Consider the following 27,093-nt stretch of genomic DNA (forward strand, 5'->3'; position numbering starts at 1 on the left):
TTAAGACTTGGTAACTTACTCAATGATTTGAGATTATTTGTTCAGTAAACATGAAAAGAAATAAGTATTATAGTTTTTTTATTCCACCTTTTACATTTATTTTAATTTTAATGAGTTCACAGTTGATATTTTCCAAAGAATTTTATGCTTCGGAGTCCAACAATATTCGACAAGGTCATTTCGAAGAAGATGACAGTGGTAATATACGAGTATTCTGGGACTTTGTAATGTCAGGTTTTATAGGAAGGATAAAAACTATGCTACTGGATGTATTTTCATTTTTTGGTAGGTAAAGTTATAAATTCAAAATTTGTCGAAGTATACAGAAATTTATATTAAATAAAACTTGAAAAGAAGTGAATAGTTAAATGTATGTCTTATAGAATATTGGAAGTACTGTGAGATCGACCTTTGAGCATATAGTAATAGTAATAAGTCAGTTTAAGTGCATCATACTTATACGTTTGTTAAACTGAAAGAATCAAGAGAAATTTTGACAAGAGGGTTAGAATCGATTATTTTACAAAAATATTTTTCAGAAACATTAGATATTGAATTTAATTCAATTATTTTATTAATTATATTTCGATGTTTGTTTTTTATGTAGTAAATCGATTATTCGTCCAAAAGTTGTTTTGTACAGTGAGTCGACAATTTGTGTTAACTTACTTTCATTCATTAACTTCATTGACCTAAAGCTCGATGGAGGTCTAACGAAAAAAAAATTAAAAAATATGTAAATACTTAGAGAAACTGTTGCTACTACTTTGAAAAAGTTGAAATAAGAAGTTTATACAGAAGAAAAAATGCTTGTATAAGTTGTTAAAAATAATATTGAAATCATGATTATGCAGCTAAAAAAACCTATAATTATTCACATTTTGTATATTTTCCATTCAACTTTTGTTTACGTGTGTGTTTCTTATAACAAACCCACATGGAGCTATCTGCTGAGCCCACTGAGGGGAATCGAACCCCTGATTTTAGTGTTGTAAATCCGAAGACATACCGCTGTATTAGCGCGGAGCTTTCAGTTTACACCTGAACAGTACAGTGGTATGTTTGCGAACTTGTAACGCTAGAAACTGGGTTTCGATACCCATGGTGAACAGAGTAGAGATAACCCATTGTGTAGCTTTCTGCCTTATTCCAAACAAACGACCTTAGTTGACTGTACTGATAGTCAAACATATGCAATAAAAGTTAGGCATGGCTAAGCGTGTTAAGGCGTGCGACTCGTAATCTGAGGGTCGCGGGTTCGCATCCCCGTCGCGCAAAACAGGCTCGCCCTTTCAGCTGTGGTGGCGTTATAACGTTACGGTCAATCCCACTATTCGTTGGTAAAAGAGTAGCCCAAGAGTTGGCGGTGGGTGGTGATGACTAGCTGTCTTCCTTCTAGTCTTACACTACTAAATTAGGGACGGCTAGCACAGATAGCCCTCGAGTAGCTCTGTGCAAATTTCAAAAACAAATGCAATAAAAGATTAAGGAAATTTTTATATATTACCTTATATTATATTATTTGGTTATTAGATTAACGTGTATTATTAGAAATTAAATAAACCAATTTATATAATGTGAACAATTAATGTTTTGTAAAAACGTATTAATTTGGTTTGTTTTGAATTTCGCGCACAGCTACTCAAGGGCTATCTGTGCAAAAAAGTATCAGACAGAAATGTTTTGTACTAGCTATTACTGGAAAAGTTATTTCATTTTCTGGAATTATCAATTATTTTATTGATAAGTAGTGCATCAAACGATTTATTTTATATTTTATAAAGACAAATAAACCCTATAATAACACTATGTAACACAAATTCTGTTCCTGGATAGTAAGTGTTATTTCTTAATTGCTTGTGTTGTAAAAATACAGAAAATAGCCATTATTCCCTTCAGACTATGCTTTTGTGACCTGGATAATGAAATTTAGAAAGTAACCCATTTTCTATATAAAAACTGGCAGATTTGCACATTTTCATTTACATAAGGTCTGAATAAAACAACGTATGAATCAAGATGTACATGTATTTATGCTAAAGTTATACAAAAGTGAACAAAAACGTTTAGAAGTGAGTAGTTTCTCGAGATTTGTGACTGTAACGTAAATCACTTTTACGTACCAACCCACAAATATAGTCTCCCATCATGTTTTCGTTCTACTCTCCTTGATAGTGGCGCTCAAAGTCCAGTATATTTTGGTGGAAGCGCTCGCCTTGCTTCTCTGAGTATGTTCCCATATTATCCTTGAATTTCTTAAGATGAGCGTCAAGGATATGGACTTTCCGAGACATACTGCAGCCCATTTTGCTGTAGTTCTTCACCAGAGCCTCAACTAGTTTCACATAATTTTCGGCCTTGTGATTGCCCAAGAAGCCCCGAGCCACTGCGACAAAGCTGCCCTAAGTGTTTTTTTTTCTTTCTACTGAGCTTCTTGGGGAATTCTGTGCACTCCAGGATCTTCTTTATTTGTGGTCCAACGAAGATACCAGCTTTGACCTTTGCCTCAGACAGCTTAGGCACCAAACATGCTCGTCCTTTCAGCTATGGGGTGTTATAATGTTACCTTCAATCCCACTATTCGTTGGTAAAATAGTAGTCCAAGAGTTGGCAGTGGGTGGTGATAACTAACTGCCTTCCCTCTTGTCTTACACTGCTAAATTAGGGACGGCTAGCGCAAATCACCCTCGTGTAGCTTTGTACGCAATTCAAAACAAACAAACAAATCAATCATATCAACTTGGTAACATAAAACCTCTCGCGAGAACTTGTTTTTTTTTTATTATAAGTTAAAAGACTGTTGGTTTGACGATTTCGACTTATCATACTTGAGTTTTTGTCTCGGTCAGGTTTATGCCTTTAGTCCTGTTCAAAACAGCTTGAAAAGAACATAATTTTTTACTCGTCTCTATAAGAATATGTAAAGTAAAGCACATTTGGAAAATTTTCACTCTTTGCCTCATCCAGCATTGTAAACGGTAATTATGTATAAATTGTTATTAAATGTCAATTAAGATTTTTTTCTATTTTGTATACTTTAAAAATATTATCATAGTTATTAAGTATCTTTTGAAAGTAAGTTCATATTTCTGAAAAAAAAGTTCTCAGTGAAACCGATGTGATACGTAGTGTTAGAAAATTGTTAGAAAACTCGGAATTTTAGTTTAGTTTCATGTTGATTTACCAGCAAGATCAGCATGTTTGTGAAATTATATGACTTGAATGTATAAAATATGTTCATCTTTGATCCTTTCAATTAATGGAAAATCCTGAAATTATTTTATTGTGAGAGCAAATTATAAGCATACATTTATGACACAAAGTGAGAAGAGTTGCGTTGTTTTTTAATTGTATCAGGACGATTTCTCAAAGAATGAAATTTACAAACATTATTTTTGCAATACTTTAATTAAAAACAACAACAATCCTAAACTTTGTTGGAATATAGATTTTGATGTTCCTGTTTTAGTCAGCTTTGTTGTATGACGTATTCATCAGGCATCGAACACAATGTGCGCGTGTTTGCGTTAGATAATGTTTTTAGTTTTTATCGTTTCTGGTCATGATCTAATTAGTTTTGTGACCATATATAATTAGTAAAAATTATCATCTTAGTTATAATTTCATAAATACTTGAGTTTTAAAAAAGTTATTTTACTTCAGTTATAGATTGTTTTTTTTTATGTAGTTTCTACTGTTTCTGGTGTAACGATCTAGAACCTGCTAGATATATTAATCGTAAGTATTGAAGTAGCTGAAAGAGTTTTGTCAGCTCTTTTCTGTGACTGTTTACCATAAAATGACAGTGTTGATACCTTTGTAATGGTGTGAATACTTTATTTTGCTATTGTTAAATAGGAAAAAACATGAAGGAGACCTGTGTTCATTGGTTTCGAAAAGGTCTACGCCTCCATGACAACCCAGGTTTGATGAAAGCAGTAGAAAAATGTGAACATTTTAGACCTATATTTATCTTAGACCCATGGTTTGTGAAAAACATGCGTGTTGGACCCAATCGCTGGAGATTTTTGTTACAGTCCTTAAAAGATCTTGACAACAGTTTAAAGAAATTACACTCCAGGTACAGTTTCTGTCTTTACACTATATATAAAATGCAACTATGTGTAATATATTTGACTTGAACAATGATGTGCAAAAATCTCCTGAGTTTTTTTTTTTAAATGACCTTTTTGTGGTAGATACTGTCTTGACAACGTAGAATTTTATAATAAGTTTTTGTGTTAGGTGAACAGATACAATTTAATCATGAAATAAGATTTGTATATTAGGTGAGCTTTCAGAAACTATGAAAGACTTGATATGTATCTGTCTCACAATGATTGTTTGTTATGTATATCATATAATGCATTTTTCCTCTCATTTAATATTTCATTTTGTTAATCAGTAATACTACACACTTGAACAACTTTATTTTGGGACATATTGTGCTTTTATGATCATTACTTAATTTTCAATGTGGAAAATTAAATACAATTTTACAAATATACAGTTTATAATACTGTTTCTTTCCAGGCTTTTTGTTATTCAAGGGAAACCACTTGAGGTATTTCTAAAGATTTTTCAGCAATGGAATGTTAAAACTCTGACATATGAGGTTGACACAGAACCTTATGGTATTGAAAGAGATGAAAAGGTTGATCAGTTAGCCAAAAGAATGGGAGTTACAGTGAAAAAAGAAGTTTCTCATACTTTATATGACATTGAGAGGTGAGATTACTAATTTTATCTACAAAAATTCCAGTGTTATTTCTAACTTTGTATATTGGAAGTCAATATTTTGACAGGTAAAACATTCATATAGTCGCACGTTTAAAAAAAAAAACTGTGCTAACGACAAAAGATAAAAATGGACCAAAACATTACAGCTATTTTCAGTGTAATATTTTGTGAGATTATTTCAAGGGTGGTAAATTGAATCCTTAATAATATTTGTATTGTAATTTTTCAAATCCTGGTTAAATTTCTTTTAAATAAATGAAGTGCTTTTCTTTATTCAATAATTTATATATGCAATATGGATACTAGCATCAAACCTGGAAACAAAGTAATTATATCTTTTGTTTTTTTTTTTGAGTCTTATATTACTGTTTGTGTATTATCATTCTATTTATTACAAACAAATAAACTAAAGTTACACCTGTTAGCACATAACATTTTGGCTTTTAGTTCTCTCTTATGTTGAGTATCTTGGTGTAGAACTTTTAAGTATAATGATGTGTCAAGTAGGTGGTGCACCAGATAAAAACAACAACAACTCCACTCATGATGGGGACAAAATAAATAAGAGTTTAAAGGCTACATAGGCTCCTTGGAGCTGGAGAATTTCAAGGTGCTTTGCAATGAGATCTGAAACTCTTCTTGGCTTAAAATGTCTTAAAGTAAATGTACTTTTAATTCAGATTTTTCTACAAAATACTAAAAGCCCAAACAAGAAAGACAAAACCTTTTATGAGAAGGGGCAATGCCTTATATAGAAAGTAAAAGAATATTGCTTCTTACCCATCCTGAAAACTATCAAAAAGGAATTTGTTTGTTTCAGTTCTATACATTATAACTATGAATTACTAGTTAATTTAAATATATAAAATGCAAATGTCAAATAATTCAAATATTTTTTGTGAATGTAAATTTTTCAAAAGTCATGCAAGATCAAACCACTTGTTTTTTACAAAAGATAAAATTAATTATAAAAATTAAATTTGTTTCCATCTTGCAGTCTGGTTTAGGAATAAAACATTTAGAAGGATGTGAAGCTTACTAATTAGTTCTCCTCAGTGTGGATTCCTGTATGTGGTAAGGGGACCTCCCAGGGAAAGTTCTGTTCTTTCAGGTTACCTCCTTTGGGATCTAAACATCCACCCACATGTTTGCTGTGCATGACGACCCATGAAGGGGAGAGAATCCTGGTAGTTGATGGGTTTAACCCTAATACACCACTTTGGCCTTGAATTCCTGTAGACGGGCAGCCTTTGGGTGGCCCCCCTTGGGTCAAATGACTGTTCCACTTGGGCTAGAATCAACCAAATACCAGTGTTGGAAGTTCTCCATGGGTGTTGTGGACATTGTGTCTGATGCTGGTGTTTGGGTATGATGCTCATGAAACCCTAGTGTAGCTGCAGTGTCCTTGATGGACATTGTTGTGAGTCCCCTCGTAGGGCTCCATGGTGGGTGGGGTCAGTGGGCACCAAAATTTTTTTTTCCCCATGGATCCTCTTAATAAAAATTTAAATAAAATAGTGAGAAAACAGTCAATAGGTAAATGACCATGTCTTGAAGACTCTGATCAGCAATCTTCAACATCTGTACCACCAGTTGTACCTCAATTTCTCTTCCTACATCCTCTTTCAGAGAAAGCTTTAGGGCAAATGTCTCCCTTTTTTATTCAGAAGGGACTGGAGGGACTTGCTGGCTCTCCAAAGTTAGTAAAGAAGCTTTGATCTGGAGATATTGGTTGAAACATCCACATCCCAACACAGTGAACTCCTCTTGAATTTAAAGGCAATTGGTGATGTACCTATTGAGGTTAAACCTCATGCTACTTTGAATTCATCGCAAAGAGTTATTGTTGAGAGAGATTTGAAGAACATCCCCAAGTCAGAGATTCTCACTCGTTTCTCCATTCAATGAGTTTCTGCAGTGAGGCGCATCTCCACTTGCAAAAATGGAGTTACACTGCCGACAGATATCCTTGTTTTGACATTTACATCACCACATGCACCTGCCACCATCAAGGCAGGTTATCTTAATTGCAGGGTATGGCTGTACATTCCAAACCATCACTGATGGTTTCAGCGTCAGAGGTTTGGTCACTCAAAGATGTCATGTTGTGGTTCCCTGACGTGCTCGTTTTGGTGGCAAGGACCACGATGCTTATGAGTGTGAAATGCACCCACATTGTGTCAATTGCAATGGTTCTCACCCTTCCTACTTTTGTTCTTGCCCTAAATGGTTGGAGGAGAAGAGGTACAGCATTTGAAAATGACTCATAACAATACTTATCCTGAAGCTCGAAAATTGCTGTCCACCATTTCATCTCGAACATATGCTGCTGCACTTCATTCTACAACTACAGTGGGAGTGCAGACAGATCTCTGTGCTTCCAAGAGAATTGTTCTCAAAACAAATGAAAAGTCATTTGACCTCCATGGTTAAAAAACTTGATGAATCAACTTCTACACCCATCTCTGTTCCTCCCATACATTTCAACAAATCCCAAGATCCACATCCTTTGATTCCAGATACACCTTTTTCTCTCACCCCAAGATGCAAAACAGCTATTTGTTCATGTCCTCAGTCACTGGAATCCCCTTCAACAACAACCTACCCAATCGACCGAGGGCAGGATCCATGGAGGTTGATAAACCTCCCCAAATAAGGACAGTAAGGAAAAAAGAAGTGGTCGTAAACCAAAGGGTTTTCCAGCCAATTCGCTAACACACCATTAAAAATGGCCACCTTGATACAATGGAACTCTTGAGGTTTACAGTCTAATCTGGATGACACCAAAACACTGATTGCTTCCTACCATCCTGTATGTCTTTCCTTACAGGAAACATTTCTGAAACCTGCTGTTACAGTCACCTTTTGGCAGTTTTTCTGTACAGAAATGACAAGCTGTGTGATGGATGAGTACATGGAGGGGTGGCACTGTTGGTTGATCAGCATGTGCCCACCCTGTCTTTGTCACTCAGCACACCCTTGGAGGCCGTAGCCATTCATGCTTCCCTGGCTCATATCATCACTGTTTGTTCTCTGTACCTGTCAAGTGGAGAGATATATGATCAATCAGACCTTGATATTTTAATTGAACAGTTGTTGTCTCTCTTAGTAATCCTGGGGGACTTTAATGGACATCATCCCCTCTGGGGAAGTGCTGTTATTGATAGGAGGGGTCGCTCTGTAGAGCATATGCTTTCTGATCACATCCTTACTCTTTTCAATACTGGTTCTTCCACTTATTTTCATGCACCTAGTCAGTCCTTTACTGCTATTGATCTCTCAATTTGCTCCCCTTCATTGGTGGGCAGAGCACAGAAAGTCCATTGTGCAGCTGTGTTTGTTTATTTGCTTTGAATTTTGCGCAAAGCTACACAAGAGGTATTTGTGCTAGCCATCTCTAATTTAGCAGTGTAAGACTAGAGGGAAGGCAGCTAGTCATCACCACCCACCGCCAACTCTTGGGATACTCTTTTACCAAAGAATAGTGGGATTGACTGTCACATTATAACACCCTGCTGAAAGGGCTAGCATGTTTGGTGCAACAGGGATTCAAACCCATGACCCTCATATTATATGCTGAGCACCTTAATCACCTGGCCATGCTGGACCAACTTGCATAAATATAGTTCTGAAAGAATGTATAATTTTTAAATAACTAACTTGTAACGGAACTCAAAAATAATAATCTTTATTATGCACATTAACAAGACTGTAATATTATGAGGTAGCCCAAAAATTAGCCAAGTTAATGTGTTCTATATTTTTACAGAAAAAAAAACATAGTATGAAATAGTATGAATTTTCCATTTGTCATTTGACATGTATGATGCAGATACTGTGTTATTCAAATTAATTTCAAATGTAGAATAAAATATTTGAAAAATACAAATAATGAAGGTAGTATTGATAATTTTATATATTTACAAAATCTGGAATATAAAATTTATTACATTATATCTTTCGATCTATTGATTAATATCTGTTTAAAACAAACATTCTTCATTTTTAATGGCACATATATTTATCAAAGATATTATAATTAATTTCAGATCTTAGCAAGCTACTACAGAGATGATAATTACAAATTAATAGCAATTAATGTTAATATAACATACTATATCAACTGAATGTATGTAAGGTTCATAAAGCAAACCTGTCCTGATTAGAATGCATTGACTCATTGCAGTTAGCAGTTGTTGTTTTTTTTCTATAATTGTTGCATATTATTTTCTCTCTCTGAAATGTCATGTAATAAAAATATTTAAATTATCATTTTCCCTTGTTTTATTTTACACATCAAAAAATTAAAAAATTTTATGCCAAAATTGTAATTTTTATCCACACTATAGAAGTGCATATAAGTTTTTTGTACAATACTCATTACATCTATATTCAAATAAGAATAGCTCCTTCAGAGGAAAATAATTTCCAGTATTTTTTGATATAGGCTTGTGATGGAAAACAATGGCTCTGCTCCACACACTTACCAAGCACTACTAACAATGTTAAAAAGGATTGGTCCACCTCCAAAACCTGTTGCTTCCTTTGATAGTTTGAAAGGTAAATTTTCTTAGATGTTCTAAACAGTGTTAACCTTAGATTTAGTGTAAGGACTGCATAAACATTTTAAACACCTTTCTTTTAAGACTATTTACACACCAACTTGCTTGTGGGTTCATGACTTTTCAGTGATAGGGTCTCTAATAACATAAGATTATCAGAGACTAAAAAAATAACTGAACTATACATCATCAGTGTTACAGATAATTCCATATAATGTATATATAAAGTTGGTATGTAGAAATAACACAACTAGTGCTTTTCTTGTGTTGTATTCATAAAGTGTATTTATGAGAAGTATCTATTTAATGCAGATATGATTTGAATCTTTTTTTTATTGCTTTTCCAGGAATTTTATTTTCACATTCTCAGGTAATAATTATGTTTACTTATGTGCATAATTTATATTTGTACTCCTTTTATTGATATGTCTTCTGGCTATATCATATTTGTGGTATACTGTAGAATGTTAAAAGTAATTCAAGTCAATGAAGTTAAAATATGTAGCTTTTTTAATAATTAATGTTGAAATATTGTTAAATGTAGATTCCTCTTAAATATGTAGGATGTCTGAAAAATCTTTTAAGGTCAAATATATGAATTTTGGAGATAGAGGATGTCATCTCACTGTCATGAAAGAAAGAAAACCTGAATTTCCATGTTTTGTAACAGAGTAGAAAAAATACAATCAGTTAAAAAGTAAAGCTTGAACACAGAAATCAATAATTTTATTCATATTAATTTCAGATTGCTCAACTCCTGTAGAAGAAAACCATGATGAAAAATATAATGTCCCTGATTTAAAAGATCTGGGTATTCGAGAAAGCGATTGTGGCCCAAACTTGTATTCTGGTGGAGAAACAGAAGCACTGAGAAGAATGAAAGAAAAACTAAGCAACAAGGTGTGAAATATTGTATAAATAGTTTGTTATTGTAATAAAGTTTATTAAGCAAACAGTGATACCTTTATTGAAAGTAAGTTTTGTGTGTAATTTTAGCTACTCCAAATTTTTGTGTGTAAAAATCTATGTTCTAAATTCTTTGTGTATTGCTATAAGCATGGTAAAAACTGAACAGTCATGTTTTAATACTGGATTATCAATGTATTAGGAAATCTTTGGAGACTGAACAGACTTAAGAAATAACTTTAGTAAATGTATCAATGGCATTATTTTACAAAAATCTTGGGATAGGGAAAAAGCAATATTAAGTGGACTAATCATAAATCTGTGGAACAACATAAATCAGGTCTAAATTGTGACATAGATACTCCATAGGCAACTGTTTAATAGCTCTTTACAATGCAAAAATACTCACAGATCAGATTATAAATATATGTTGTGATCAGGGATTTTTAATTTCTGAGATGAGAATAACCACTATGTTTAATGACAATGGAAAATAAGTAAATTTCGATGAACTTGGTGATCCAGGATCATCCTAACAGAGATTTGCATCAAGTTGTAGTCTAGTGGTGGTGTGTTATAACAGTTGAGAATCCATAGATACAAATAGCAGTGGAAAAGAGCAATGCATGTGGCCCAGGCAACAGTGTGAATGCAATAAATAATAGTCTCTATCATAAACAACAACATGAGTCCTTTATACAAAAGTTGCTTTTGATACAGTACGTTACCTCTTCTCACATGAATAGATATTCTTAGAATGTTCAATTCTGCTCTCTATATAAAAAAATGATTTTTGCATTTGCTACAAGCCTTGATGCTCCCACCCAACTGGAATTGAACCATTCAAGTCTCTGATGCAAATCATCATGCAATAAATCTCCACCAGTAGGGTGTGACACACTCTCTTGATGCATGCAACACACACTATTCATTTCTACTGAGCTATCATTTCTTATTTAGCAGTACTAAATAATGTTTAGTTTGTGCTTTCTTCAAGTGCTTTAATTTTTTCCATATTTCTGTATTAATTTCTTTCAACAAGTCTATTATGCATTAGTGATACTTGTAACTTTTTGAGTTATTCCAAAGTATAATTATTTTATATTTCTACTCGGTTACAAAACATTAATTCATTTAAAAAAATTTTAGTTGTTTCTGCCAACTTGCTTGTGTTTGGTTATTCGTTTTGCATTATATTACCATTTTGGCTGTATGTTCAATTAGCACAGTTATACAGTCTTCTGGCCACTGTACTCTATGAGAAAATTTTCAGCTTTTCTTTGTGGGGAGATTGATTGTTCAATGAACTGATCTTTGAAAGGCCTCATTTTGAGTTTGGGGGTGTATGCATGTTGATGTACAGTCCGTTAATTTTGGAAAGATAAAACATTATATTATAAGGGTTTTTGAATAATTTTATTTTTACTATTATCTGTAGTTCTTTGAGTTCTATAATACAAGTTTTGTTAGATTAGTCAATATTTATAGTCCAATTCAAGTATAAAATTAGGCTTAGTTGTGTCATTTTGTTCTGTACTACTGGTATTAAGGGTTTGTTATTTTAGGATTACCTGTAATTCATCTTACTGGTTGGTTTATCAATCATTCATTTAACTATATTGTTTTATATTGCATAACATCTCATACACACATTATTGATAACACACAGTTATTTCATATTATTAATTATTTATTTAATTTTCATTGTTATTCTACTTATTGTTAGGTTAAGGTTTTTATTTTAGAGATCTGCAATATCCTTTATCTTTCAATGTTGCATTAGGATTAACATGTGTCTATTAATTTTGGTTTACCTGTAATTATACTTCTAGACTACTTGCTAGTTATATTAACTATTTTATTGGTTTTCAACACATAACATGCATTATGTATGTTTCTTTCACTACCAAATTTCTTACTGTTAATTTCACTTAATTTATAATTTATATTTCTTACCCTTAATTTTGTTTGTGTGGGCCCTCGGGGGGCTGGAATCCACTTTACCTGCTCATAATATCACTGTCCTTCCTTTTGACTCTTCTGTTTTTTACCACCTTCCACATTTCTTCTCAGTTGGTTCCAGATGACATTGTTGGTCTAGTATGTACATTTAGTGTTTTCACTGTTTTCAATACGTCTTTCCATTTAAATCCCTTTATACAAGTTTATTCCCTCACTTCACTGTTTTGTTTGTGATTTTTAGTCTTTCCTCCCTGACCTATTAGGTTTATTTGTGATTTGATTAGTTATTAATTCATTATATTTTTCTTTCCATTATCACTTCCTGGTGTCTTCACTCCAACCATGCACCTTCTTTTTTGCCTGCATATCAAACCTGTAGTCTGTATTTTGTCTGTCAAGCACTGGGACTACACCTCATATGTTCATTTCTCATTCTCTACAGTGGGTAGCTGTTTCTTCCTTGTCATGGAACTGTCATCTATCTGTTTCCATTCTTCACTCTCTTGTGAGGTTATGACTAAGTTACTTTTTAGTATATATATATACCTTTGATTTTTCAGGAGCATTTCTATCCTTTCTTTTTTTCTTTATGGTGAATGGTGCCTGCCAGGTGTACTTAAATTAATAAAAACTGCACTCTAAAGCCATGATAACTTAACAATTTTAATTCCATAGCAACTAAACACACACTGCTGAGATTCAGTGTTCCACAAAAATACTTGTAGCAAATATATTGTGAAGATAAACTTACATTAACATGCCCTTTCCAGACTGTACTCACATGTGGACTTCACAGGTAAAAGCAGAAGGGGATAGCTGCCCATCTGTGCTATGTCTTATGAATAATTGAATTAATCAGTATAGTTTGCTTTTCAAAACAAGGTTTTGTGGTCACCCATTGCACTTTCTAAGGTGTTGTAATTCCTCCAGACTTTCCTCCACCAAGCTTTCTGTCCCTTTTTATTTTTAGTGGAGTTTGAGAGTTCTTTACCATATTCCAGATTCAAGACACTGTGGTGATGGACCATGGAGGCATCTCCTGAAAATGTTAATAAAAAACAAATTGTATGTATATATAACTATGTAACACTTCCACACAAAGTCATTTCCACACAAAGGAGGGCCTTCAGTCAATAATGATGCTCTCTCCACCATGCCAATGTAGCCAGCTGCTGTTTGATGCCCCTCTATAACCTGAAGCTCCATTGTTCCATGGAATGAGAAATCACCCCCTGATCATGATGGAACCTCCTCCACTGTGTCGTGTAGAAAATGTCTCTGGTGGGATATCCTTAACATGCCAGTAATGTTGGAAGCCATATGGACCATCCAGGTTAATTTTTTTCTCATCAGAGAACAAAACCTTCATCCACTTTTCTACATCCCATGTTTGGTGCTTCTCAGCAAAGTTTTGGGGTGTGGAAGGAGATGTGGCCTTTGAAGACATTTACAGTTTTTAAAGCCTTTCACTTGTAGATGATGTCTTATTGTTCTTGAGCTGCATTCTGCATCTGTAAGGGCCTTAATATGGTTCGACGATTGGGTGGTGTCTTGCCAAACAACCTGTCAAATTCTCCTGCTCAACGCTGGCAAAATTTTCTTGGGCCGACCACTTGAAATTCTCCTTCCGTTTTCCCTTAGGGTCTTTTAAGAAATTTGCAACAGCAGTTTTACTTCGCCCAATCTCACCAGCGATGGCACGTTGAGAGAGACCTTGCTTTTGCAGCTCGACAATTCTGCCACGTTCAAACTCTGTCAACTTTTTAGCCTTTGCCATGTTTTTACCAAATGTAACACAGGAGATGTCAGTGGGAGATGTTGACAATGCTTATGCTTGAACACAAATGACTAAATTTTGTTATGTGTTTACTGATTAATGCTTCCTTTCAGTATGGTCTTAAACTTTTGACCAGCTAGTATTTAGGCTAATTTCTTAGTGCTCACATTTTCCCTATTAAATGCTAAAAGGTTTTTAATTTTTATTTTCCCTTTTCTTATTTTCATCTTTTGAAGCTCTACTCAAATAAGTGATTAAGTATAACAACGCAAAATGCATATTTTTTCTTTATGTTCATTGGTCTTAAGATTTTGGCCAGCAGTGTATTTATGTGAGTGGAGGTATTTAAGACAAATTGTATTAAAAAATAGGTAGCTGGACCAAGTAGCATCGTTTTGTTTTGGGTTATTAGTATGTTGTATGTCTTGGACTTTGGGCAAGTTAAAGAAGTTGTATAGTAATTCTCTACTTTTTTAGAATTATCATCTAATTAGAAAAACTTGTGTTTTAAGTTACAATACTAAATAATGTCATCATGTTGAGTTGGCAGTAATTTGTAAAAGTTCTTTGTTTATTATGTGATTAAATTATTTTATTTTAGTTCTGTTTGTTTTCATACACTTATCATTTTAAAGTAATATTAGCTATTTATAATTTTTATTCTTTGAGTTTTAACATATTTATATTTATGTGCTGGCATAATATTGTAAAATATATCAAAGTTTTGTGTTTATTTATGCAGGTTTTATTTCTTTTACTGAAAATTTGTAGTATGTCAAAGTACTAAGCTTTTTTTACCCCTTTGCAATGACTTGTATGTTTAGGCACAGTCATATGTAAATAAATAAGAAAAGTATTTTATCTGTCATATTAAGTTCTAGTACATTTCAAACTTTAATATGGATCACTGACAGTTTTGTTATCACAACTCACAGTCATGGGTTTGCAAGTTTGAGAAGCCTAAAACACAACCAAACTCACTGGAACCAAGTACGACAGTTTTGAGTCCTTACCTCAAGTTTGGGTGTCTTTCAGTTAGAACACTTTATTACAGACTACAGGATGTCTACAACAATTATAAGGTGAGAAGGAGATTTTACCAAAATGGGAAAGAGATTTTATCACAATGTTAACAAAAAATGTTCACATTGTTTCTTCTGGTGAAATTCTGCACACCCACTCTGTTTCTTTATTGTCTGATGTTATAACCAATTTGTGTACACACATATAGATATGTGAAATTTTAGTTTATAAACTAATAAGCTCATAGATAGTAAGTTTATGAGTTCAAACTTAAAGAATATCATTGGGCATTGAAAGTGAGCAGATGTAGGTAAAGATTCATGTTTGTTGTTGTAATGTATTCATACACACTGAACTTCAAAAAAGTTTGTATTAAGATATTAGTTACAAGTTGTGTGTATATATAATTTATTTTTATTATAATTGTGACAAAGAGTTTTTTTTTATTTTATTCATAGGTTTTCTCATGAGAATGTTTTAATTTCCAGGTAGAAGCAGAATGATACCTATTATGCAAAGTGCCCCTCCCCCCTTACATTAGCTCATTAATAAGTCTCAGGGTATTTCTGCCAAAAACAGATTACACAAAGTGGACTGAACGTTATAGCAAAAACACCTACTTTTTATTTAAACCAGTCAGTTTATATAGCATATCACAAATAGCCCATTGTATAGCTTGGTGCTAAGCAGTAAACTTCTCGATGACTGGAATTGATGAATTTAATTGTTTATATTTGTTGTTTCAAATTAAATGCAAAAGTATAACTGTAAATTTTATAAATTCTAGTGATTAAGATGCATTAAATTTTATTCAAAGAATTTTTTCTAATAGTTATGAATACTATAAAATTTCATTTAAAGAATTCATGAATAAAATTTTGAAACTTAAAGTATAAAACAGTAAACACAGGCTTTTGATAGGAATTAACAGTAAAATCTTTATCAGATCAAATAACTAGAATATCCAGATTTATATGTAAACTTAACATTTTCAAATGAGTGATAATATGCTGAAGGATTTTACAAATTCCCATTTTATGCAAAGATATTTTAAATATAAGTTTGTATAAAAGTAACATCTTAAAGTAGGTGTATATTATAAGTTTGTTAAGAAAAATATTCTGAAAATGTTTAACATCCTTAAATTGTAAAATTTCCTGACTTATGGGTTTTGAAATCTACAAACACAAAACATATCATTTTGCTTAGAATATGGTGGGGAGCCTTATAAAGTAGCTAATGTATTGTAAGATTATCTAAGAAACATTAATTATCCAAGAGGTGAGAATTTGATTTACAACCTGTCCTAATGGTTTCAGAAGTCCCATTGTGCATTATTAGTTATACTTATGATTTTTTAATTTAGATGTTAAAAACTCTTGTAATGTGTAATTTTCATTATATTTTGTGAGTAAGAAAATTATTTGGTAATAAATGAGAGATAAATAACATTTGAATTGTAGAATTCAGTTATCACAAGCTATTATGTGGGCTTATTGAAATGTTTGTGAATTTTCTGGAATACAAACAATAATTGTTTTTGATAAACATGTGTATAACTGATCATAGGGAAATTGTACAAAGCCCCCAGTTTCTTTGGAAGGACAGCTGTTGTGGAGAGAGTTTTTTTACATTGTTGGCTATGCAACTCCTAATTTTGATCAAATGAAGGGAAACCCTCTTTGTAAACAAATTCCTTGGAGCAACAACCCTGAATTTTTGGAAGCTTGGACAAAGGTGAAATAAAGATTAGATATCTAAAATCCTTCAAATAAATCTTATTTTCATGAGTTATTACAACAATGCTAAATATCTAAGTGTTCAGAAAGGGTTTAGAAGGCATTGTAAATCTTTCATGTTTAATCCTTTTGTAGTTTGTGTGAATCAAGTTGTGAATTTTACTTGTACAACAGTATACAAGGTAACTCTGAGATTTTGTAATGCATCCATTCAAAAACTTAAAAGATTTTGATAAAGATTATAAGTATCTTGTACACAAATAATTACAGTTTTAGGATTGTTTTTACTAAAAATATAATATTTTTCTGTTGTAGTCACTTGCATTCAAACTATTAACAAATTGAGTCCAAAGTGATTAATTTTAAGTATAAAAATACTTTTTTTCATCTTTCAGTTTTCATATTTCATTTCCATAATCTTTACAACTTTTAAAAGGATATTAAAAGTTTTTAAGCAATTTTACATATTTTATTTCTCATTTTTATACCATATCACCAACTCTAGCTTTTGTCATCAATGTGCAGTGCAACAAAATAATTAACATTAGAAAATTGAAAAAATATACCTTTATTGTTGGTAAAATATCTTTGAAGAGTTTCTTTTTGTTAAATTTGTCATTTCATCTCATTTTCCATTTCAGATATACTTGACCATTAATGTGTTATTTTTCCTTCTTTACCTCTTGTGTTATTCATCATGACACAAGTCAAATTGTCCCTCAAGGTATATTACAGTTTCTTTGAGAGACATGCCCAACCCTTCAGTAAAATTTTCTTTCAGTGTGTAATGTTGTGAGCTTTAAGAAAGGATGCAAAATATGATTATATTTAAAAAAAAAAAAAAGTTTAAATCTTTTAATTATGCATTATAAAACATAAGTAATACGTAATCAACTAAAATATAATAATAAGACCTCAAACAATTTAAACTGTGTCCAATTATAGCATAGTTAGGTAAGAAACAACCATTAGTGTTATCATTCAAGCACCAACCATACTGTGGTCAATTTTGTGAACTCTGTACACCAATTTCAAAATAACCCGTTTGTTTATACTGTAAACTGAGCTCTTTGTAATTGTTATGTAGACATTTGTATGTAGCTTGCACATGGAGAGGATAGAGCTCCAACAAATCTGTTGAAAGTGGGCATAGCAGCAATAAGGGGTTGAAAAAGTTACTTGTTGGAACTGTATTCATTCAGAAAACTTTGAAAGGAACAAGTCATAAGATTATGTAGCATCTTAGTGGCTAAACATGCCTTGATTTCCATTATATTATTGAAGATACAGAGAGCTAAAGTATAGATTTTTTATAGTTTGTTGGTCATGTGACAATACATACGAAGTTTTAAGTAGTTTTTAAAAGTTTATTTTGCAATAAAGGACTACAGACTTGGCTAAAATAAAACTTCATATTATAATACACATTATAATATTAAATTAATTCACATACATTTACATTAACAATAATTAATTAAATTTTGAATGTAATACAGTGACCAGCTCAGAAAAGCATTTAAAGGGGTTCCAGTGCAAAAGGGTTAATAGAAATGTATCATTAATCAATTCTCATGTCAAGATAGTTGTTAATGTTTTAAGTAATAGATTTATGTAACCTCTATCTTTTATTATCAGTTTCTATAATTCTTTTAAATGTTTTCTATTATATTTATTATTGAATGTTATCAGTTAGTAGATGAGCTGTCACAATTCTAGAAATGAAATTAAAATTAAGTTTAATTTATTTTTGTAAAATGTACAAAAAAATAGCAAAAGCAAAATCTGCATTTGAAATTCATATATTTTTGGTTGGTAAGTATAACGTTTTTCATTGTACTACTAAACATCAAGAGATAAGATGGTCTGTGGTATGAAGTTAAGGTATTCTTTAGTCATTTCTATTTTCAGTGTACTTCCTGTAATATCATCTTATGCAACATTAGAGCTATGTTTGTAATTAAAGCTTGATTATTTGATTAATACGAAGAATAGTATAGACTACAGTTTGTTTTATGTCAGCACTGAAGGACAACATAAAGGTTCAGAGCTGTAGTTTATGTTGTTAACCTATAATGCTGTTTCTACATTATCCTTTTAATCTTAGTAGTAAGTATATTCTTCAGACTTTATAAGCAATGATGGATTTCCTGTGAAAGCTGATGTTTTAAAGCACTCATGGCACATCTGCAAGTATTAACAAAATTGTGGCACACACACAGTTCTCATTACTGTATTTTAGTAAAGTGAGAATAAAGCCATACCCATGGATATTTCAAGCAGACAGTGGTAAATAAGATGGCTTATGATTCTGCTTTCAGCTGTTCATCACTTTAACCTTATTATTGTGATTTATTTTAGTGTATTGTATGTTTTAGAATATCAGTATAAAAGTGAAATGTATTTTTATGTGTATTACTTTATGCTATTTTTTATGAACCTTTTAGGAAATAGTGATCTAACTTAATATGTGGACATATATTTTTATGCTGTTTTGTTTTATTCTTAGGCTCAAACAGGCTTTCCATTCATTGATGCTATCATGACACAATTAAGACAGGAGGGGTGGATTCATCACCTTGCTAGGCATGCTGTTGCTTGCTTCTTGACTCGTGGAGACCTCTGGGTCTCATGGGAACATGGCATGAAGGTATAACAAAGTACATATCTTTAATTATGTATTACTAGTGGTAGTTATGTTCTTTCAAATATTATTCCAGAAGCTGTTTTTATACCCAACTGAAGATATTTTTTTGCTTGCTAGGTGAAACACATCACTTTTTGCATTTCTTTACATTGTGTTTAATGGTGACTTCCAATAAAAAATTACATTAAGAACATAGTTTCTTTATTGTTGAGTATTGGGATTGTACTCTTGTGTTTTGATTTTGTTACCAGTTTTTCTATTTATATCAAATGGGAAACATTACTTGAGTGTGTGTTATGTATTACTGCATTTTCAAACTTAAGATAACTGCTTTGTTTGTGTTTATGTCCTTCATTATTTCTTCTTACAGACTGAATAATAATTGCCTTTGGTTTTGTACCTGCTAATAAGTTTACTTGAGATATCATTATGAGGTCTGTATTTTAAAATATCTTATGGCCCTGTAACACTTGCTTATCTTTTAGTATTTCGATTCCTTCTGCACCATGCTTTTCTTCAACATTTTGAAACATTTGTTCCATGTTTTTTTAATTTAGAATCTTGCTTTGAGGTAAATGCCAGTGACCTTGATTCAGTAATAATTTGATAAGGTAGTTTATGTTAGCATAATGTGTTGAAGAATTGAATTCAGCGTAAATCATCTGGCAGCTTGCAGGGCCTATACAGCCCCCATTACTGAGTTTATTTGGCCCACATACACTTTTGTTTTTATGAATTGCATGTTTAAACATTCAAGTTTATGCATTTAAAACACTTTACTTGCCAAAAACATTTAGCTGGATAGTCCCGTAAATAAACAAATTATGGCTTTCCAACACTTTCATCGTCAATATGAAATGATATGAAAATAAAAGAGATTCTGTTATTTTTCTTAAGTAGATTAAAAACAATCTGAAGTATAATATATATTTAGGATGGAGCAAGAGAGAAAATACATTGTTGGAATATAGGGCTAGTAGTAGTGGGAGATCTATACAACCTCCAGTTTTTCCAGTAGATAGAATAGTAAAAAGAAATATAAAATAAACAATAAATGTCTACAGGTGACAATGCATGGTGATTTTGAAACGCAATAAATTGTATTTTGTCTTATGAATACAGTAATGTCAGTACAAATCATGATGAATATGTCCTCTGATGAGGTGAAACACTTGAAATGAATATTTTTTTCTCAAGTTTTAACTTTGGATAGTTATAAGTCTTGTTAATCAACTGATGAGTGAATGACTGAGCTCTGGTATTAAACTCATGATTTTAACTACTGTTCCTGATGAGTTGATGTAATAAGCAGATCAAATTTTAAAACCACCCGATCAGTTTGATTTTATATATTTTATACCAGCTGGCAAAACTGTAGGTGCCATGTTTATCCAACCATCTTTGTGTTTATACACAAACATAGTTTGTGAGAGCTCTGTATATGTCAAAGGTAATGTTCATTTATTAATGGAATATTTGAAAGCTTAGAATATTTTGGTAGTTGTACATTTAGCAGATTCTTATTTTGTATTAGGGTTTAGTACTTGAGAAGAACTTTTGATTTAAATTGAAGATTTCAGTTAAATAAAGGCTGATAAATCAGTTTCTTATAGCAGAACCTGGTAATGTGTGTTGATAATAGTGACTCTCAGTGAGAACCTGGTAATGTGTGTTGATAATAGTGACTCTCAGTGAGAACCTGGTGATGTGTGTTGATAATAGTGACTCTCAGTGAGAACCTGGTAATGTGTGTTGATAATAGTGACTCTCAGTGAGAACCTGGTAATGTGTGTTGATAATAGTGACTCTCAGTGAGAACCTGGTAATGTGTGTTGATAATAGTGACTCTCAGTGAGAACCTGGTAATGTGTGTTGATAATAGTGACTCTCAGTGAGAACCTGGTAATGTGTGTTGATAATAGTGACTATCAGTATTACACAATACAATGTGTAATTCATCTTGTTGAAAGATATTAAACCTGTTCACTTGGTTTGATTCTTTAGGTATTTGAGGAGTTCCTCCTTGATGCTGACTGGAGTCTGAATGCAGGGAACTGGATGTGGCTATCAGCTAGTGCCTTTTTTCATCAGTACTTTAGGATCTACAGTCCTGTTGCATTTGGAAAAAATACAGACAAAAATGGAGACTATATCAGGTAGTTTATTGTTTCTTTACCTTGAGAATACGTACAGTGACTTGTATGTCGTGACATTTCTTGTTTCTAATAATTTTTATTATCAAAATAATTTATATAATAATTTTGTATCTTAGATGTGTCTTTTATTACAAGATGTTAATTTTTAAATGTTAGTTAACATAACTTAAATTCTTTATATCTGGTTGTTAATGCATCTGTTGTAGTGAATAGGGATAATAGAAGAGTCTTGGCTTGGGTGGGCAACACCTCCCTGTTTTTGGAGTGGTTCAACATTTATACTGCTATACTGAGGCCTTTTTCAGGTCAAAACAATCTTCAAACAACAATCTGGTTTAATGCCACCACTTTTGCAGCTTGATAACAAGGTTTTATTTTGGAGACATTTGTTTTAATCTACATATGAATAGTTGAGCTAGTATTAATAGATACAATCTGAAAACAGTTCGATGATATTCAAATTCCACATCATTTGTCTAGTTGGAATGATAGAGTAAAATAAGCAGTCTAGTTTTTTGTCATTTTCAGCAAAGAAGGGCAACACACAAATATGTATTCTCCATGGAAATACATCTTATGAAAACTTAAGATAATAATAGAGATCTCTTTTTTTTTATATAACTTAATGAAAATAGAAAATTTTGGGGCCTTATTGAAAGAGAAAAATTTTTTATCTTCTCAAACAGATTGCTTATTTTCCACATTTTAGTGTTACTCCTGTGTTAAATATGTTGTTAATGCTTTCATGATTAAAATGTTAAAACAGAAATACTGTAAGAACAAAAACTTTTTCTGGAAGAGAAGAAATCAAAGTTATTTCTTTCAGTAATGAAAAGATATTTTCAAAATAAAGACTTAATCCATTAAAACTAATAAGAAAATGTGAGATACACTTACTAATTGTGTTATTATTAAAAATCAAGTTGAATGAAAATGATGTAATTTTGAAAAGGTGATCTGTATTAATAACTTTATCAGTTTCACTGAAATTGAAACAACTTAGTTAATTAGAATAGTTTTAGGTAATGAACCGTTTGGCTTGGTATATTAAATTAGACCTTCTGCATCATTTATTCTTATATTATGGCATTATGCACTCCTTTGTTACTTTTATAGCCACATATATATTGAGAGCAGTGTGTTGTTATTAAAATATGGGATAACAGCAAGTATTTAAACTTTCATGTGCAAGACCTTGTTATAATGAAACAGACTGTCAGTAAATAGGTTTGATATTTTAAGAACATGTGACCACATTTCAAACACATGCACACATGTATATTAAAAGTTTTTTTGGCATAATAAAAGATAATGTCTTTATTAGTCATTTCAGCCTGAAAATAAATTATGATGAACTATGGACAGGTCAGTAAATATGATAGGAGAAATATGAAAATAAATACAGAAAAGAACTTGAGAAAAAGTATTTCAGTAATCAAATATAGATCTTTGTGTATAAATTGAAATGGTTGACAAATCAATACATCCTTTTGGAAAACTCAAGTATTCCCTTATTTGCCTATCCACTTGCTATCATCTCATCTTATGGTGAAAATAAACTTAGCCAGTTATTAATTTGAGTTTATTATAGGCTTAACTAACAAGCCCTGGGGAAGGAAATATAATTCTTATTTTCTACTACAATGTGCTTTACGATTAACTACAATACATGCATGTTTATGAATAAAACATTTCATCTGTAAAGTGGATAAAAATATTTCGAGTTGGAGGATATGTATATATATTTTGATAGTTATGAATCTCTTGAATACCTTTATTTCTAGCTTACTACATAACTAAGATGTTTGATATTATTACAAAAATATGCTTTAAAAATAAAGCATCTACACATATTAGTTGTAAGATAACACAATATATATATAATACTAGATGTGTAAAATTCAGCTAATAATTCTTTTGATGATTTAGGTATTTCCAAATTATTGTTTTCTTGCTCTTTCAGAAAATATCTTCCTGTACTAAAGAGAATGCCTTCAGAGTACATTTATGAACCTTGGAAAGCACCACTGAAGGTAGTACCCAATATCTCATGATGTGATTTAAAGAAATAGTTTTGATATCTAACTTTTACTAGGCACTTACAGGTTTTTCTCTTGTAACATACTTGGATTAAAGTAAGAGATAGCACCAATAAGTTGAACAACAACCAATCTGTAAACTTTCTTTCCAGGTTCAACAACAGATAGGTTGCATAATTGGGAAAGACTACCCAAAACCTATCGTTGACCACGATAAAGCCAGGAAGAAAAACTTGGAAAAAATGAACAAAGCATACAAAGAAAACAAAACAGCAGATGAACAGAAGAGTAAGTTAAACTGTTTGATCAAAGTTATTTAATTTGTTTTATTTTAGCCTTACTTCATAACCTTCATTTTATTTCATTTAAAAACACTATGTCATGTGTTTTTAGGTTAAGATATGTTAACTCTTAAACACTATGTCATGTGTTTTTAGGTTAAGATATGTTAACTCTTAAACTTTATACCTTGCATTGTTTGGTGGCGCATACCTGAAAGTTTTTTAACTTCTGAGTTATTACAAAAAATAAAAAAGACTTTGCTGTTTTATGAATTTACAGATTGTTTTAATTTAAGCAAAAGTAAAGTGTAATTTGTATCAATTGTAGAATTATAACTAGATGTACTTGTATAGGATATCCAAAAGTGTTATCTTTCAAAAATAGATAAAATCAAAAGTAAGAGTAACAAATATATTTTTTCTTGATTTTTAAGTTTGTTTCTCACACTATAGCCTACAGAGTGCATAATTCTCCATATTATTCATGGCATGAGCACATTTTACTGACATCACAACAGTACAAATTGCAATGTTAACTATCCCTTATGTGACATCATTTTATACTTACAACTGGCCTTTGGTACTCTTTTGGGTAAATGGGTTTAAAATAACCTTAAGTATGAGATAATTAAAGACTTGATGAATGTATTATTTTCTAATTATTAAAGTTTGTGATGGTTTGTTAGATATGAACAACATGTGTAAGTTGCTTCACTACTAAATTGTAGCTAGTACTGCATAAGGCTGAAGAGGCTACATTTAAAACTACACCCATCAAGATGCTCCATTTACTTAATATATACTATCTTTTCATGTGACAATATGGTAGAGAAATTCTTATGCTTTTGTTTTTAGTATTTTTTCTTTATCTTTCAAGGAAATCTCTGAGATACAGACACAAATGTACAAAAGGTTATTATGTAATTAGTCTGCTTGTCAAGAAGGTTATTGTGTAATTAGTCTGCTTGTCAGGAAGGTTATTGTGTAATTAGTCTGCTTGTCAGGAAAAAGAACATGTAGCTCACTGTTTCACTTCTGCTTTATACTTTTTAACGTAATGTTTAAGAAATTTCCATCAAATCGCTTAATTTATATATAGAGGAAATAATAATTAACAGTATCAGTTTAACAATTTCATGATCCACTTTGGAGATACTGCAATGATAAGCTATGTTTAATGTTTTGCTTGGATAACTGTTTCATGTAAAATTTATATGCTTTCTGCAATTTCACAGTTTGTGTTTTCTTTATTGATATGATCATTTTCTGATGTGATTTATTGGACTTGATAATGTCTCTCGTAGAAACATCCAAGTTAAAACTTTGTGATGAGAAACATGAGTAGATGTTTATAATAATGTTCTGTTTTCAAGACACCAGTTATAGTATACAACACAAAACATCTTTAAAATAATAAATGCCAACATAAATTTGAGTTCTGATTTAGTTAGAATCTGGGAATGCATTATAAACTAATAAATGAAGGCACATTGTTCAATTTACAGTTGTACACTAGCAAGGAGAGTATAACACTTTAATTAGTATTTCTGTATCAAAGTTTTCAGCATTATGTCATCTGCTCAGCTGTTAACCCCAAGTCTCATCATTTTCTAGGATGCTCAAAAATGTTTCATAATAGTTTAATTTAATCTACAATGATAATGGGATGTAAGCCTTATTAATTAATATTCATCACTCAGTTCTGGACGTCTTTGAAAAATACAAGTACTTTTAATAGTGTACTTTTTCTTCTGACTCTTGAATTTTAGGAATTAGATGCTTTCTTTCAGGAATTGATTTATTTTGTTTGCTTCTAAATGTTTTTCTCAGGATATTATTTTTATTTTTTTATTCATTTCAACAAAAACTTTCATGGGCCATAGTTATTTTTCAGTACCATCAAAATACAGATATATCATTTCAAATGTGACACATAAATTGTCAAAAAACGTACGGGCAGAATGCCAGTTTCAGAACACAAAGTGAATTTTCGCAAAAAATATTTTCAATATTTTTACAACTTTTATGTGTGTGTGTGTGTGTGTGTGTGAGAGAGAGAGAGAGAGAAAGAGAGAGTGTGTAGAATGAGGTTGTGCATATTAGTGACATGAGACGTTTTCATTAACGTAGCAGACTTTATGTAATTTGTTGTTGTAATGCTTTCTTTTCATTTTCTACTATTACAGTAGCTTTATGCAACATTGTACTTAAATTCATTTTTTATTTCAATTATTAGCTACCAAAAAGAGATCACCAGAAGAGACAGTGAGGAGTTTCTTGTCTACAAAGAAAACTAAATCCTAGAACAAAAAAATATTTTAAAGGAATCAAGTACCAAGATTTGTTTGTTTAAATATAATTTCAGAGATACTTTCCAATTTTCTTATTGAATTTTTTGAGTATATATTATTATTTCTGATTTTTAAAAGTAAACACTGACAAAATTTACTTAGTAACAAGTGATGAACTGAATAATAGACTGGACTTTATTTTTATCACTTTAAATATTTTACATTTGATTTAATATTTTTATAAGCATAATAAATTGGTAGTAGCAATGCTACATATTCTCAAATCCTTTACAAATAAGTGTTCAGTTTGGTGAGTAAAGTCAGCTCAGAACACCATACATGTAATATGCTTTATACCACGAAGAGAAGTGTAGTATTGTTCTTTCAGTTTACCCTTGTATAGGGTTAGTAATGGAGAATTTCCTGAAACCTGTGTAACTCATTGACAATCTTGGGCATCATATTTATTTTTAATCTTTAAGTATTTGATGTGTATTGGTTAATGGTTTTCATACACATACATAAATTACATGGGGAACTCTTTGAGGCTTTTTATGGAATAAAAGTAACAGACTATATTAAAGTATTGTTTGTAGTTTACCAATACTATTAAGATGGTCTAAACTCTAAACTACAAACATTTTACTAACAAAATTTTAAAATATTGCCTATGCTTAACATAAATTGTTTTAACCTGATTTAATTGTATTCATATGTAGTATAAATGACAGACATATTGTAATTATTTTAATCTAACTTACTTTCTTAATTCAAGTAACATTTTGAAAGTTTTAATCGTTTTAACATTCCACTGATACTTGTTAAACAAAAAAGAACTAAAATGAAATATGGTATTGTATGTATCTTATGATAGTAGAAACTGGCCGAGAGTTTTAGTTGTTGATTTATAAATAAAGCAGTTTAATAAATAAAATTAGGTGTAAGTTTCATAAAATGATATGTTGATTTAATT

The 27,093-nt window shown here is 31.5% G+C and overlaps 1 protein-coding gene across 4 annotated transcripts; it reads left to right on the plus strand.

Moving 5' to 3' along the window:
- phr6-4 ((6-4)-photolyase) lies at positions 1–27,054 on the plus strand. 4 transcript variants are annotated; one of them, XM_076464803.1, is made up of 12 exons: positions 2–285; positions 3,859–4,081; positions 4,534–4,728; positions 9,188–9,300; positions 10,048–10,202; positions 14,883–15,029; positions 16,540–16,707; positions 19,216–19,356; positions 21,358–21,509; positions 23,473–23,542; positions 23,701–23,836; positions 26,066–27,054. In XM_076464803.1, the coding sequence occupies exons 1-12, from the start codon at positions 51–53 to the stop codon at positions 26,131–26,133; spliced, it is 1,803 nt and encodes a 600-aa protein (XP_076320918.1). In that variant the 5' UTR covers positions 2–50; the 3' UTR covers positions 26,134–27,054. The 4 variants fall into 4 exon arrangements, with proteins under 4 accessions (XP_076320919.1, XP_076320918.1, XP_076320920.1 ...); XM_076464805.1 differs by lacking the exon at positions 2–285 and adding an exon at positions 2,840–2,978; XM_076464807.1 differs by lacking the exon at positions 2–285 and adding an exon at positions 3,478–3,738.
- Positions 27,055–27,093: the final 39 nt, after the last annotated feature.

This window comes from Tachypleus tridentatus, chromosome 10 (genome assembly GCF_004210375.1).
Source record: "Tachypleus tridentatus isolate NWPU-2018 chromosome 10, ASM421037v1, whole genome shotgun sequence".
Taxonomy (NCBI): domain Eukaryota; kingdom Metazoa; phylum Arthropoda; class Merostomata; order Xiphosura; family Limulidae; genus Tachypleus; species Tachypleus tridentatus.